The sequence below is a fragment of the Lycorma delicatula genome, chromosome 13 (assembly GCF_047948215.1).
Source record: "Lycorma delicatula isolate Av1 chromosome 13, ASM4794821v1, whole genome shotgun sequence".
In the NCBI taxonomy this organism is placed as follows: Eukaryota; Metazoa; Arthropoda; class Insecta; order Hemiptera; family Fulgoridae; genus Lycorma; species Lycorma delicatula.
The window spans coordinates 18,678,486-18,696,055 of NC_134467.1; the positions used below are offsets into that span (position 1 = coordinate 18,678,486).

The 17,570-nt window shown below is 31.2% G+C and overlaps 1 protein-coding gene across 3 annotated transcripts in view; it reads left to right on the plus strand.

Moving 5' to 3' along the window:
- Duox (dual oxidase) overlaps positions 1 to 17,570 on the plus strand; it is a 390,283-nt gene that overhangs the window by 327,112 nt on the left and 45,601 nt on the right. For all 3 annotated transcript variants that reach the window (XM_075381172.1, XM_075381171.1, XM_075381170.1), the window contains 3 exons: positions 448 to 652; positions 9,557 to 9,723; positions 12,441 to 12,677. In XM_075381172.1, the coding sequence (XP_075237287.1) occupies positions 448 to 652; positions 9,557 to 9,723; positions 12,441 to 12,677 (609 nt within the window). The remainder of the gene's footprint in view (positions 1 to 447; positions 653 to 9,556; positions 9,724 to 12,440; positions 12,678 to 17,570) is intronic.

Sequence of the window (17,570 nt, forward strand, 5' to 3'; positions counted from 1 at the left end):
GTGTGTTAATGATGGTTGTTTATATATATGTAAATCTACATTGGACAAACAGGATATAGTTTCAAAGTTGTATTATATAAATATTTCTATGAAATTACATCCTGTTTGTCCAATACATATTTTTGTGCAGTCAGAGCTGTTCAGTTAATATAATACAGAGGTATTGTATTATTTTAGTGGTTTAGTGGGACAAAACAAAAAAAAAACTATTGTTTTGTTTTTTGTTTTGAAGGTAATATTGTATCCACTAGTTTTATAATTTTAAACTATTTATTATATTTTTAATTTTGTATAAAACCTTTAAAAGTGCTACTAAGTTACAACCATTTTTCATATGTATCCTTTTAACTTTGATACAAATTATTCTGACAGAATTATGAAACAATTAATTAATAATTTGATTTAATTTACGTATAATAAACTTATTTTCTCTTGTTTATATTACAGATAAATAGAGTAACCAGCTGGATTGATGGTAGTTTTATATACAGCACAAGTGAAGCATGGGCTAGTGCAATGCGTTCATTTAGAAACGGTAGTTTTCTTCAGGATTCAACTGGAAAATTACCTGTCAAAAATACAATGCGCATACCACTATTTAATAATCCTGTTCCCCATATGTTACGAACATTAAGTCCAGAAAGATTGTTCTGTAAGTTTATTTTTTATATATATTGTATCGATGAGGTCTGTTCAGAAAATAACTGAAGTTTAAGTTTTTAATCTTTATTATTAAATTTGCAGGTTATTGGTCCTTGTCCCCTTCAAAATAGTCCCCCCCTTATTCACATAATTTTCCCACCAGTGTTTTCATTTTGCAAAGCAGTCCTGGATAGCTTCATTTGAAATGGCTTTTATGGTTTGAGACAATTTACTTTAATGTCATAAATATCTTCAAAATGGTGTCCTTTCATTATTGATTTCATTTTTTTAAATAAGAGGAAATCGCAATGAGCCAGATCTGGTGAGTAGGGAGGCTGAGGGAGAACAGTCATCTGATTTTTGGCACAAAATTGAAGAACTGACAAAGCTGAGGCACATTGTTGCAGTGAAGAAACCATGAGTTGTCTCGCTACAATTCCGGCCTCTTTTTGTGGATTTTTTCATGTAACAATTACAAAACACCTTAATAGTATGCATATTCCACCCTGAGATAAGAATTCAAAATGCATAATTCCATTAAAATCTAAAAAAAAAAGGGAGTATCACTTTTATATTGGACTGAAGTACTTTCTTGGAACGTGGAGATCCTTTGCCAATTCATTGTGATGATTGAACTTTTGTCTCTACGTCATAGCTGTAAACCTCGCTTTTGTCTCCCATTATAATCCTTTGCATGAATGTTTCATTGTCATTGACTTGTTCAAGAAGTTGCTGACATACTTCACTTGATGTTCTTTCTGCTGTTCCATCATCAAACAAGAAACAAACTTTGCTGCATCCAATCAAGATGCTAACCTCTTCTGCAAATTCTCTGACAGTCAATCGGCGATTTGCACACACCAGATCGTTGTCATCAGTTGAAGTCGAAGGCCTTCCTGGTCAAGAGTCATCTTCAATTGACTGATGACCACTTTTAAATCGTGAAAACCATTCATAACATTGCATACAATCCAAAGCATCATCTCCGTAAGCTTCTTTCAAAAGTTGAAACATTTTTAAGAATGTTTTCCAGAGCCCTTCATGCAAAATTTTACATTGTTTAGTTGCTCCTGAAAATTTCACATTATAAAAATCGCTACTAACACTTAAACACATCGCACTCAAATAATAATAACACAAAAACTAAATGAGATATCAACAATCCAAGAACATGTAGTTACAGAGGAGGTAATGCAGAACACAATGCTGCCAACCATACATCACTAGATCTCTGTTGCCGCGTAATTAAAAATGTTCGGTTATTTTCTGAACAGACCCCATTTTTTTTTTTTTTTAAATAATATTATTATCACATTCATTTAATTATTTATTAAAATTATCATAATTAGGAAGTTTAGAACCACTGATTTGACACATATATTAGTTATATAAGAATGAAGATGAAGGAAGTCTTAGTTCTTCATCATAAGTTAGGATAGGTGAGAACAAAAATTCAAGGTGTGATCAAAAGGTATCCAACCATGGCTCATAAAAACAAAAATACTTAATCTATCCAGTTCAAAGTAGATCCCTTCTGGTGTAACATACTTATCCAAGCAATGTTTCCATTGCAAGAATATTTCATAGTCATTTTTAATAAGCACCATAAGCCTTATTGTCACGTTTCTTTTGATCTCGTCTCTGTCTTAAAATCTCTTTTCTTTAAGTGGAATTTTAAGTAAGGAATCTGCTAAAGTTGTTTGATCGCATGTTTTGGTAAGAATCTCTGGTTAAGTTGTGATGTATAGGCTGGAGCATTGTCGTGATAAATTTTCCTAAAGCTGTGATCTCTTGCCTCGAACACAATCTTAGCTGATAAACAACAGTAGTACTTTTTATTGACAATTTTACCTTGAGAAACATCCTCCTGGTAAACTGTTCCTTGATAATAAAAAAGAAGCCTGTGATTCCAGCCCTGCGTCAAATTATTTAGAGAATCTTAATAATTACACGGGATTGTAATTATACGTGATTTGTGGGATTGCATGAGATTACTGTGTTATCTCATAACATGAGATCGACCAACTTCAGCAAGTTCCTTACTCAGTAGACATAACTCCCTACAATTTTTGGCCCTTTCTTAAGCTAAAAATTCTGCTTAAAGAAAAAAGATTTGAAGACAGAGAAATCTAAAGAAATACTACAAGAGGACTTCTGGTGCTCACTAAAAATGACTTTGAAAGTGCTTTGAACAATGACAACATTGTTGGGATAAATGTGTTGTTAGATCAGAAGTGATCTACTTTGAATTGCAAAAGTCATTAAACTAAATATGTAAAGTATTTTTGGTTGTATAAGCCTAGGTCAGATACTTTTCGCTCACACCTCACATATTCTTTCTTATACATTTTGATGGTAAAAATGAAATTAAATAAAATACTTTTAAATAGTATTATAGAAAATTTCTAATTAAAAATTATTCAGAGTATCCTCCCAGTACTTTCATATCCTATTCTGCTCTTGAAAATAATGAAAAAATTTCATATCTCCTAAAATGCTTCGTTTGCAAATGTAGTGATTATTTAGATAATATTTTTACTTACTTGTGTAAAGTAAAGGATGTACTGTGATTGTGAAAAATTTCGGTTTTCAGATTTCAACGGAAGTATCCATTTTGACTATCCCTGAATCCATTTTGACTAGTTTCGGCGTGATATCTGTACATACATACGTATGTATCTCATACAATTCAAAAACGATTAGCCATAGGATGTTGAAATTTTGGATTTAGGACTGTTGTAACATCTAATTGTGCACCTCCCTTTTTGATTGCAATCGAATGAACCAAAGTGCCCAAAATCCAAAACAATTTGGATTTTGGACTTTTTCATAACTGCAGTAATAAGTCTAAGAGCTTTTCAACGATATATCATAAGTGGTACTTATTTAAATTAATGAAATATTTGGATCTTAGAAGGGGAAGGCACATCGGTTCGAATAAGAAACATCTCCTTTTTTTATTTAAATATATAGATTTATTAATAATTTTTAATCTCTGATTATAAAAAACGTTTTACGATAAATAATAATTCAATAATAACAATAAAAAAAAGAAACATTGAACTTACTTTTTTGTGTCCAAGCGATGAGACATTAAAACCTTTGCGACCAGTATTTTGCCACCGAAACACCAGAAGCATTTCCTTGCCACAGATCTTCTAGTGTGCATTTGATTGGGCAGAGGGTCCATTTTAGGAGATGTTCAGAGTCCTGAATCTCACCGCACTCGCAGTTCAGGTTGTTAGGCTCTATTTGACGCCATCTAGCGCGGTTAACTCTTGTTGGTGCAACCCCAGTTTGAAGCCGGTTTAAAGTCTCCCACGATTGCCAGTCCAGGTTATGTCCTGGAGGTGTTGGAGTCCTTTTTTGGAACCATGGAGGGGGCTCGATAGATGTGGAGTTCAAAAATCCCTTTCTCGATTTCAGTCTCGGAGGGGGTGGTCGCTCCATCTGGTACATTATATGTCGTGTATCGAAAGATTGTCTGAACCGTTCAATGTACTCGGCTTCATCTCGACATATTCCAGGTTCCTCCATGCCCACCGCTCGGTGCAACTTTTCAATAGGAGTGGGTTTCATACATCCCATTATTAAACAACAGGTCTCGTTCAGCGCTATATCAATCTTTTTGGTGTGTGTTGATCTGTTCCACACAGGACATGCACATTCGCCTGTTGAATAGCACAAAGCTCTAGCTGCCTTCGACAGGACGGTTGGCTTAGCACCCCATTTAGTGCTTCGGAGTTTCCTCAGGAGATTGTTCCTCGTATTTACTTTCAACATTGTGCTTTGACAGTGAGCCCTATATGTAAGTGATCTGTCTAATATAACTCCAAGGTACTTTTGCGCTTCTGAGTGTTCCAGATTCTGATCGTTCCATGTAACATTCAATCGTCTTTTTGCTTCCCTGGTTTTCAGATGGTATGCGCATACAATTGTTTTCGCTGGATTTGGTTTTAAGGAGTTTGTTTTATAATACTCAGTTAAACCATTTAGGGCTGCGGTAAGGCTCTTCTCAACTTCTGGAAAAGTTCGATCTTGAACAGCCAAGGCAAGGTCGTCCGCATACAGGAAATGCTCGGCCTCGGGGAAGATAGGTTGATCGTTGGTATTAGGGTGAAAAATAAGGGTGATAGCACACCGCTCTGAGGCAGTCCATTTCTCTGGTTTCTCCAGTGACTTTTCTTGCCTTCGAAGTTAACATAAAAACGCCTGTTCTGTAGTAATGATTATACTATTTTAGCTAGTTGGTGATCCCCTGTTGATATAAGTATTTTTTGTAGAAGCAGTCTGTGGTTTACTGTATTGTAAGCCGCCGATACGTCGACGTATGCAACGCCTGTGATGAGTTTCTCCTGAAAGCCCTGTTCAATGTGCTTTGTCAGCTTTAAAACTTGGCCTGTACAGTTTTTGCCCGGTCTAAATCCAGCTTATTGAGGAATAAGTATTAGTTCAATAACTGGTTGAACGAGTTCCAGAATCATTCTCTTGTAAAGCTTGTACATGTGACTGAGAAGTGATATAGGTCGGTAACTGCTGGGTTCTTCAGGAGCTTTGTCCGGCTTGAGAAGTGCGACCACCTTGGATTTTCTCCATAGTTTCGGAATAGTGTATTTAATAGCACAGTTGTTAAAGAGTTTAAGGACCCAGCTCCTGGTTATATCTCCGAATGTTTTATTTGCTCTGTACAAATATCATCCTCTCCTGCAGCCTTCTCTTCAATCCAGTCACACATTTCTCCAGTTCTTGCATTCTGAAACATTGAAAAAATATCAGTAGTTATTCCACATCAGATTTTTTTTTATTAATGACAAAAATACAAAAAAATATTATATCAAAGTTGGCAATAAAATAAACAGCTGATCAACAATGCATAATACTGTATTTGTGTTTAAATCATTCTGCAAGATGCATTAATTATATCGGGTACTGTAAACTATGTTGTGTCGTTAGTGAAGGTTTTCTGTGTAGTTTGAATTTTTGTTTTTTGTTAATAATTTCATCAATAACAGCATCGTGTTGGACAGATCATTCGTAGCCTGTACGAAAACTAGATATTGAACTTGTTTTTCGAAGATTGCGAAAAGTCGCGCTAATTGTGTTTTGGGATCTGGAATCCTGCAATTCAGAAAATGTATTTCATATTCTTCTTCAGCAGCTGTAGCGTTACCAACCATTACATACACCCAAAATAAATACCATATCAGCATATTCCTCTGTTGTAAATAAATATGAGATTACTTCAATGGTGAACCGATCATGTTCAAGTTTCTAGGTTTTTAACATTTTTAACAGATTTTGTTTTTACAAATTTTTTACATTACCAAAAAAGAATTTTGTTTTTGTTTACATTAAATGAATACTTTTCTGATAAATGTAGTAATGTATTGTTTCTAAATTAAATTATTATTTTTATAACTTTTCTTTGTTTTATTCAACTTATCTTGCACCATTTTGTTCAGAATTAAATTTTCTACAAGTTTTTTTTAAACTGTTAATGTTTTTATTTAAGGATTGCTTATTTTCCCATAATCCTCAATTTATAGATTGGCATTAACTCTTTCTAATAATTTTTCCTTCAATTTTTTGTATATATCACAGCGAATATCTTTCATAACTTGAAAATATAATTATCTTAATCACCTTTTACATCATCTCTCTTCAACAAAGTCTTTTATTATTAGTGTTGTTATACAGTTGTTCGAATAAGTAACTGCCTCGGTGTAATACCTCAGTTAGGTGGTGAATTATTCTATACATTAACTTTGCTGGTTCATAATTCTGATAAATAAAAGTCATTGTTCAGTTGAGATTAAATATATATTTTAATAATTCATAATGATCATTGTATGTTTAACATTTAATTTAATTTATATATTATATTGTTGAAGAGTAAATTAATGAATGCGTATGTTAACAGAAAGATGTGTAAATTTAGACTGAACAATATATTAATTATAAGAAATTACAAATATAAAATATCAGCTGGTAACTAGGCCAGTTGAATATAAACAAGTTTATTTAGTTTAATAAATGAATAAGAATGAGAAAGAAAGATTATGTATTTATTAATTAATAAGAATAAAAAAAAGAACGAGTCTTAATAACAGTCATGTCTCAGTATACAAATTAGTTTTTCTTTTTATTACACTTTTTAAAAATGTTATCTTCCATCCCTGTACCTCCCAAAACTTCTTCGTGCATTTTATTTATTTCTTGATAGCATCCTTCCATAACGCCATATTTTAACGAATTTAAACCTTATTTTTTCTTCTTTTTCTAATATTTACATCTCGCTTATATACAGAGCTAAAAACTAGACAAGTTTATAATACTTTCTTCAGTCTACAATAAGATTGTGTTAGTTTATACATTTTTTACAAGCAGAAGGTTTGTCTGCTGATTTATTTTACAAATTACATTGTTTTTGCGTTTGTTAAAACTAGTAATTTTGCTCCCCAAAATAAATCAAACAAATAAATAAAAGCTAACATTTCAGGTAAGGAGTATTACTGTCTATGTTGACTATGGATGAATGCATTTAATTTTTGTGCGTTACAAGTCTCAATTGTCCAGTACTTGCATTTTCATTGGTGCATTATAGGACATCCACATTATTGTAAACTTTCACCTCTTCTAATGCTATCTATCAGTTATTGAGTGAACTATTTGTGTTAATTAGTATATGAGTATATGATACATAATTAGTATATGAGCTACACAAATAGCTCAATCTGTTTAGGTCTATCTGTTTAGGCTTCAATTATACTAATCGCTAATCACAAATCCGTCCATAAATATAACAAAACTTAAAACTTATAACCGACACTAAAAATATAAACCTTTGAAACACGCCTGATTACAGAATCATACACCAGCAAGGGACACTGTCCAGGCTCTGCAATTCGAAGGGAGAATTGTGATACTCCCGCCACTTTTGCATTCTGTTATACTAATTCTATACTTCTGGTGTTGCACCAAAGTGATGATAAATTTACCTTTTCTTACAAACTACTTTGGACTTGTACAACACAGAAGGGAAATCAAAGGAAGAATAGTCCGCCTCACCGTAAATCCTTGTACAGAACATTCATAATCTGTACTGCTGCCGTGTTAAAAAGTTTATTGTTTATATTAAATAGGAAAATTTGCATTTTTATACTTTTTGAAAAAAATTAATTTATATAGATTTAATTAACATAAAAATGAAATTATTTATGTAATATTTATGTTATAATAAACAATAAACCTCAAATAAGTATAAAAATCCTGTACTAATTTCTTTTACTGAATCTTTCTACGATTCATCAGCTGGATATCAAAAAATATTTGTAAATTACATCTAAAAATTAATAGTGCTGTGTGTATGTGTCATTAAATCAAATTTCTCTTATTAAATATCGTAAGAGTCCTGGCAAAAATGGGAAACTATCTCATGATGGAGAGATGATACATTTCACTGTGCACCCTTTTCCATTATCGTTAATTCTTTAATATCATTGGTTCAGTGGAGTGTAGGTCTGACCCTATTATGTTCACCAGGCAAAGAGAAGATGTATTCTTGATATCTGATAAAAGTGCTGTCAAGTAAAGCTAGGTCGTATAATCTCTCTTCCAATAATTAATAGTTATTGTCACAAGTTAATGATTTTTGAGTCTTAATGTTAAATGTATTATTTAACAATGTTTTCTCATTGCACAATTTATTTTTTTCGTAAATATTTTTTTATTTCCAGCTGATGATCCACTAAAATACTGCTTAAGAGAATAGAGGAGATTTTTTGTTACAAATTTGATTTTATTTAAATTATGTTATAATTTAATACACCAGTAATTAATTATGTTTAATAACAATAAACAGTTGGGATTCTTTTCAATTTGATTTTTTTCAAAAAAAAAAAATATGTTTCTTATTTCTGAACTAATTAATTTTATTCTTGAATGAAATATTACAGAAGATCTTCTAAAAAGCTATCAATGAACTTACTTTTTAGCAAAATGGTATCGTTGATATTTTATATATAAAAACATAAATAATGAGAACAATTAATAATTATAAAATGTTAAATTACTTCAAGTGCTTTTGAAACTTCATCCATCATCAATATGCACTTCATAACAATTGATGGTCATTGTATAAAAACTTAAGTACTTCAGTATAATAAAACTTCAGTAAAGTAACAGTAAACGTAAAGTAAAAACATGTCATTCCATTAAAGGAATCTCAAATGTTATGGTAATATGAGATGAAAACAGTTTAGCTTACCTAATAATCATTAATTATTATTTATAATTTGTTTAAATAGAAACATATAAAACATTTTTAAACTTAATCAAGTGCATATTCCTGATGACGGACGAAGATCCGAACGCGCTTGAATAGATTTAACATTTTATAATTGTTGGTAAGTTGTATTTTCATTATTTATATTTTTATCAATGAACTGTATAACTTTCCCAGCTAGGGGAGGGGGTATTTAAGTTATTCTATTTTTTTAACAAAATATGTTTTGAAAATTTGAAATTGCGAAAAATTTTTTTCATTTTGGGGGCTTTATACTCAAAAAGGACATATTCGGGTAAAATTAATTTTTAAGAATATAATCCCCAAGTGGTGATAATAAAATTTAAGAAAAGAAATTTTTAAAATTGATTCAAAACTACAAAGATACAGCCATAATTTTCTAGATAAACGAAGATATAATTCTCTACGGAGGTTAACAATTTTGGCTATTTTTTATCGATCTATTTTCCCATTATCACTACAGCTGTTATATTTATACATTTACATAATTATATTCACATAATTTATGAATGATTTACTGTGATTTAAAAAATTAAATTATATGTAGTTATTACTTTTTCATATATAACAAATCAGAACATTATTGTCATCTGTTATTTTTTTGTCTAGTGTTAGGAGATCCTAGAAGTAATCAAAATCCAGCACTTTTATCTTTTGGAATATTATTCTTTCGATGGCATAATGTGGTCGCTAGTCGAGTACAGGCCGAACATCCTGATTGGCCAGATGAAGCTGTTTTTCAAAGAGCACGGAGAATTGTTATAGCAACTTTACAGGTTAGTTTTCATTTTATAACTCACCGAGTTGGTCAAGTGGTGAATGTGTCTTCCCATATCAGCTGATTTAGAAGTTCCAGCGTTCAAATCCTAGTAAAGGCAGTTAGTTACTTTTATACTGATTTGAATATTAGATTGTGGATACCCATATTCTTTGATGTGGTTGTATTTCAATTAACCGTACATCTCGTGAATGGTCGAACTGAGACTGTACAAGACTACACTTTATTTACACTCATACATATCATTCTCTGAAGTAATACCTAAATGATACTTCCCGGAGGCTAAACAGGAAGAAGAAAGAAATTTTTCATTTTATAAAATTTAAACTGTGGTATATTTAATGATTTATCCAATTTTAATTTTTTTTTAAAATGAATTCCAAAACATCCATCAGTTTCGATTTTAACATTGCCTAATTTTTTTTCTATAATGATGGATTAATTTACTGTAGAAGCTTTGAAGATTGTACGTGATAATATGGAAATGGAATTTTTTTGCTTTTAAAAAATGTTATGCCTGACTGAGATTTGAATCTAGATCTCCTAAGATGAAAGGCTGAGTGCTAACATTCCACTACAGAGATCAGCAATTACTTATCTCTTACAAAGTTATTAATTTGTATTTTAAATTAAATAAAGGCAGAAAAAGTATATTCTGATTTAATAGAATAGAAAATAAACTTAAAATTAAAACTTTTTTCAGTTTAAATCTTAATTTTAGATCTAAATCTTAATAAGAGATTTTAACAAATATTTCTTGATAAGTATTTACAACATAAAAGAAACAATAATACATTTCTTTTAACATTTTTCTTTGACATTGTATAATTCAAACTGTCACCTTTTCAGGTTAAGTGCCTCAAATGATATGGTGAATAACAAGCAATAGACAAATGAAAATAGCTTTGTATAAGTATAAAATAATTTACCCACACATTTAAAATTTAACACTACTATTTAAGTGTTACATCATTTTACTTAATTTTAAATGACTTAAGTATTTACAAATAGATTTGAATGAAAATTTTGTATTATGCAGACTGTTTCAAAAGTTATGTAACCTTAAGGAAGAATATTTCCTTCTTTTGTTGCTGGTTTAATTGAGGAAAAATGCATTACAAAATGCAGCAGGGAATAGTAATTGTCTCCCAATACTTAGATATGGCAGTTATGCCCAGAGCCAGAATGCCTTAACAGAAAAGTATGGTATGGATGCACCAAAAAAGTTCTCAATCAAGTGGCTGTATGGCAAGTAGTTCCAAGAGACACAGAGTGTAGCAGATGCAGCCAAAAGTGGTAGACCAAAAGTTCTACACCAGAAAAGTTGATTGATGTGCAAGGTTCATATTCTGTCTCAAGAAGTCTGTACAACGCCTACCTAGCCACTCTGGTTTCTCCGTTGGTAGTCCCCAATCAGGATTGTGTAATTGTTTAAAGATACATCCATACAGAATTCATGCTGTTCATGAGTTGTTACCTGTAGACAGTGAAAAAAAAAGTGCAGCTTTCTGTCAGTGGTTCATGACATCTGTTCTTGGGGAAGAACTCGATGATTAGTTTCAATCTGACAAGGCATGATTTCATCTTGATGGATAAAAGAATAAACAGAATTCATGCATTTGGTGTATGGAAAATCCACATCAGCTGTACAAGTCTCCTTTACCACGGACAAAAAGTGGGTATTTGGTATATAAATTCATGGGAGGCAAATCTGTATGTCACAGTGAACAGTGAGCGCTACATGCAGACGGTGTAACAATTTGTAAACACTATACCTGCAGACCAGCTAGAGTACATGTGGTTTCAGCAGGACAATACTACGGCTCGTACAGTCAACAATACTAAGACTTTCTTGGATCATTGTTTTCATGGGCAAGTGATTTTGAAGAGGTTGTGGCCACCTCAGTCTCCTGATGTATACTCTCCTGACGTTTTTTTATAGGGATCTACAATCCCGAATTGTAGATTGAAATTGAACTATGTATTGCTCCAATTCCTCAATAAATGTTACAACATGTGTTAAGAGCATGCAACGTCGTATTCAATTATGTGAATCGCATAATGAAGGCCATTTTCAACAACTATTGTAACTTACTCATTTTCCCATAAGATTGCGTCACTTTTTTATTATTCTCTATACACACTACTAATTTGTATATTATGTAATTATGCTTTATATTAACTGAGCTGGTCAGATGGTAAACTACTCCAAATTACTTCAGAGCTGCTCCTGTATGGGGGTTAATTGACTCCTTCTACCCTTACCATTCCTTTTTTATTTTTCATCCATTTACCAAGGGAAGCACCATGGAAATTATTTTAGTTGCTACACTGGTTCTATTTGTGGTGGCATGCTGGTACCATCTTTATTAGGTTGTCAAAGATGGAAAATATACACTTGGAATTAACTGTGAACTGTCTTTTTTTATCAAAGGGGGTTATATAAAAATCATACTTATTATAATAGGTGATACTGTGTTGAATAAGTTTGAGCCTCATGTAGCTCCTGAAATCTAAATTTAGATATTTTATTACTAGATTGTCGTACTGTGAACTAAAAAAAAAGAGGGCTATAGAGAAGTATGAGTTTGATGTTGAAATAAACATGCCTTCCAATAAATAAATGAAATTATTTATTAACTTTTTCTATTACTAGGATGTACTTTCATAAAATAATTAACTATCGTTAATGTTTTAATACTTCTTCTTTTTCAGAATATTATTATGTATGAGTATTTGCCTGCATTTCTGGGACAAGAATTTCCGCCGTACGATGGTTATAAATTAGACACACATCCTGGTATCAGCCATGTTTTCCAAGGAGCAGCTTTTCGATTCGGTCATACACTTATACCACCTGGTATATACAGGCGTGATGAACAATGTACTTTTCGTAAAACACCTATGGGAAATCCAGCTTTACGATTATGTTCTCATTGGTGGGATTCTAGTGTCAGTATTTATGTACTTTTTTATTTATGAATTAGATCAATTTGTTTTTTTTTTTTTAGGAATGCTTTAGAATTTAAAACTATTACAATTTACAGCAAATCATTTTAAATTAGAGTGAAACTTTCAAATTACCATACAGCAATGGAATTAGCAATTACATCCACTGATGTGATATCTGTACTTTATGAGAACCTCCACATCCCTCAAAAATAAAAAATTACTGACACAATTCTTTCTTAATAGCAAACTTCTTCATACATTTATATGTGGCTGTTATTTCATTTGAGAATCAATTACAGATATATTGCATTTGGAATATTAACAGAACATTGTTTAAAGAAATAGATATTTAGTATTCAGTCAGTCTGTTGATACATTTTAACACAACATTAAATAACAGCAAGAGAATAAAATTCCATTACAGCAAATAAATTGTTTTTTTAAAAATAAAATAAAACTAAAGATAAAAAATAATTGCGATCTTTGGACATGAAAGAACTGAAGATTTACTAGGTTTTGGGGCATAATTATTGTTAGTATAGACATGAGACTGAAAATCAAAGTCATCTTCGTGATTTCTTCTTTCTATTAGGCCACCATCTGAAATCATTTTGCAAACTAATTCAGCACCATTTCGAAGTTGATTTCCGAAAGATGATTGATATCTCCGCCTGGTTCATCTTCATCACCACCATCACTTTCTTTATCATTTTCTTCCAATATACTCACATTCTCTTCCAATGTCAATTTAAACAAAATGTTCACTCATAAGTGTTAAAATATTTACGTCTTGTCAATAAAGCTCAATGTCGACAAATGTAAACTGTAAATTTTTTTCGCCAACAAAAAAATATCACATATATTTCTCACTAATAATTATATAAAATTACTAAATTAAATTTTTAAAAGTATTATAAAAGAAAAATTCAGTTAAAAATGCATAATTAGATGAAAATATGTACTTAACAGAGATTTGCTTGCCGTGGCATGAAATGCATGAGGTCAACTAAGCAAAATTCACATTACACAGTTTGGTGTGCACAGGAAATGTTCTTTATGATATAATGAAAAGAGGTACCGATACACGTTATGAAAACATTGTACCACTATTTTATGATACGAGGTGCGACAATAAAGTAATGAGACTGATGTGAAAAAAAAATGTTGCTTACCGTTTTAGTCATGTTTAGTGTTGTCTCCTTCAAAGTAGTTCTCCTCTCAATGCACACACTTATTCCAGTGCTTCTGCCATTGATGGTAACATTTCTGGAACTCATCTTCTGTAATATCCTCCAAGACCCTGGTCACAGCTATTTGGACATCTTATGTTGTTTCAAAATGGTGTCCCTTGACCGCCATTTTGACTCTTGGAAATAGAAAAAAGTCGCACGGAGCGATATCTGGTGAATAAGGTGGCTATGGTAGTACTGAAATTTGTTTTGAGGTTAAAAATTGCTGTACTGACAGAGCAGTATGGGATGGCGCATTATCCTGATGCAGAATCCAATTATCAGCAATGTTGGCACGGACACGAAGAACTCATTTACAAAGTCTTTCTAAAATTTCTTTGTAGAAATATCGGTTAACTGTTTGTCCAGGAGGCACCCGCTCTTTATGAACAATTCCCTTGGAATCGAAGAAGCACGCAAGCATGCGTTTCACTTTTGACTTTGACATGCGAGCTTTTTTTGGTCTGGGTGATCCCTTTGAGCACTATTGTGAACTTTGGCGTTTTGTCTCTGGATCGTATTGAAAAAACCAACCTTCATCACCGGTAATAACACGGCTCAACAAATCTGGATCGATTTCCGTTTGCTCTAACAGATCGGCTGCCACATTTTTCCGTGTTTCTCAATGTTGTTGTGTGAGATTTTTGGGGACCATTTTTGCACAAATCTTTCTCGTACCAAGATCTTCAGTTAATATTAGACACACCGTTTCTCGATCGATGTTGAGTTCTTCTGCAATCATTTTCACGGATAATCTTCGATCAGATCGTACGATTTCACGCACCCTGGTCAAGTTGACATCTGTCCGTGAGGTTGATGGTCGTCCACTGCGGTCTTCATCTTCAACATTCGTTCTGCCTTCACTAAAAATTTTATGCCGCCGAAAAACTTGAGCTCTTGACATAACCTCCTCTCCAAAAGCTTCTGAAGCTTACCATAAGTTGTCACGTTTTCACCCAATTTAACGCAAAAAGAAATGGCATACCGTTGCGCAATATTTTGCGGTTTCATTTGTGTGATGAGAGACACAAACACATGTTCACTTATTACAGCACAACTTACAACTGAGCAGTTGCATCAATGTGCCGCTTGGACTAGAAGTAGCTTAAAAAGACCAAGGTCAAAGATGGTGTGTCTACGCAAGCTGCAGGGTTGCCACATCTTGCAAAGAAAAATCAGTCTCATTACTTTATTGTCGCACCTCGTATATTTATTAAAATAAATTAAAATATAGGACATGTAGACAGATGTCGACAGTGAGAATAAACGAGTTAAGATATCAATCATTACACTATATAGATGTAAATATCATTTGCCATGATTACATCATAAATATCATGATTTTCCTTTATGAACTGGTTTTATGAAAACATTTTAATTTTTAATGGGAAAGAAATATTTTGATTTATGCTGTATATCAAATTGATGCAGTGGGTGGTTGAATAAATCAACAATGTGATGATTCATATAGTAAGCCAGATCTTCTACAGATAAAAAAGGAGAATTTGCTCATAAATAAGAACATGAGAAATTAAAACAACTCATAAACAGGAAATATATTAAATATGATTAAATTAGTTTCTTTCTTTTTTTTTATAATACGTATAAAAATTAAATACATAAAGTATTTATAACATAAATACTTATGTATTGTTCAGAGTGTCTGCTGTTTGCATTATTTTATTAAAAAGTCCTGTTTCAAGAGACTAGGAATTATAAAACTGTTTGTTGTTAAGAGGAGTTGTCTGTTATTAAGAGATATCTATTATTATTCATTTCACCACACTGTTAATAGTAAATTACTCTGTCATTTCATTACTTTAATACAATTATAAAACGTTATTTTTGATGAATCATGATTTTATGAAAAAAATGACCTCTGTTAAACAGTTATTGAAGTAAAATAACAAAGAATACAATGAAGAAACAATTACGCTAAGTAAAATTAAAAAATTAAATGTGTTTCAATTGTGGAAAATGATCATAAATAGTTTAACCTTTAAAAGTCAGTTAAAAATATCTTCTGTAATTTCAAAATAAAAAGAAAAAAATATTTATAAATAAAGCTTGTAGGAACTAATTAAAGTAAAATCAAAATAATTGAAAAATGTAACTATCTCTGAGAAGTAATACAGTAATAATGTCCTGGAAAGATCCAACTCTGAAATGAAAGAAAATAAAACAGAAATAGCCTATCAATTAATAATTTTTTTCCCTTTAAATGTTAAATTTAAATATTTTAACACAACTATTAAACCAGAATGCGTATACGTTGCAGAAATGATGATAAACATAAAATTATTAAGACTAGAAAACATATTTAAAAAAAGAAAGGAAAGTTTTAAAAAAGATTCTAGGACCTAATGTTAAAATAATCGAAATATCTTAAGGTAAAATGAAAAAAATTTACCAGAAAATTAAAAATATAACAAACTCTATAAGAAAAAAAGATTAGGTTTTTACGGATGCTTAAAAAAGATGAAGGAAATCAGATTAACAAAAAGAATCTTTAATTATTTTTCTAAATTAGAAACTAAAAATAAATGGTTTCATACTATCAAAAAAGACCTAAAGAAATTAAATATTAAAGAAGAGATTTCAAATTGAAATATTTTAAGAAATAAAATTAAAAAATGTTAAAAGTTTACAGTAAAAATCAATAGAAAAAAGAAGAAAATTTTCTAAGAAAAAATGGATAACGGTAATTAAAAAATGAAAAAGTATTGGTAAATAAATATTAAAAATTAAAAAACACGACTGCCAAATCATTGCTCTTTAATTTAGGATAATTAAAGAGCGTGCTGATGACAATTTTGTACATAGTATTTGTATATAGACAAAATTTTTTCAAAATTTAAAAAATTGAATACATGTGTATATTTATATAGACTATAACACAACCGGTCATATAAGGATTCCAACGTGAGGTCATTGGTTCATCCGTTGAGCTGCTATGGTGGAATAACAAATATACATATATACATACACCCTTATAAATACATTACATTCCTTTTTGTTGGCCAATAAAGTAATGATTGGTCTAGCATTGCATGAGGTGCTCACATCTCACCACTCTAGCCTCAAATGCAGTCCCCATGGGAAGCACATTATTATTAACAGAAATTCTTTTAATTTATTTTATTTTATTTAACGTAAATTTAAATTTATTATTTTTATAATATTCATTATATTGATTCAAATCATTCAGTTCACACAGTGATGGAAGCTTACAGTTTACAGTTCATTAATTCAATTCATTAATGAACTTTTTGCTTCAACTGGCAAATCTCCACTACTGTATATATTTATATAATCATGACACTCCTGGTAATGTAAGGATTCCAATACAGGGTATATATTTCAATCAGTTCAGTCATTGGCTGCTACGGAGGAACAAACCTACATACATATGTACACCCTAAATGCATTAAACTCCTTTTTGGGCAATCTTGTGAAAAGAAAACAAATTGCAAATAAAGTTGTTTTTTAATGTAATCCATAGATGGTCCAAATTAGATAAAAAAAAAGTTTGTAGATAATTCTTTCCTTAATTACATACTTCAACATCAAATAAATGTAAACCTACATAAACATTAACTGATAAAAATGTTTTCAATAAAGATATTTTCATATATATAAAATAAAATATAAAAACCAATTAAAA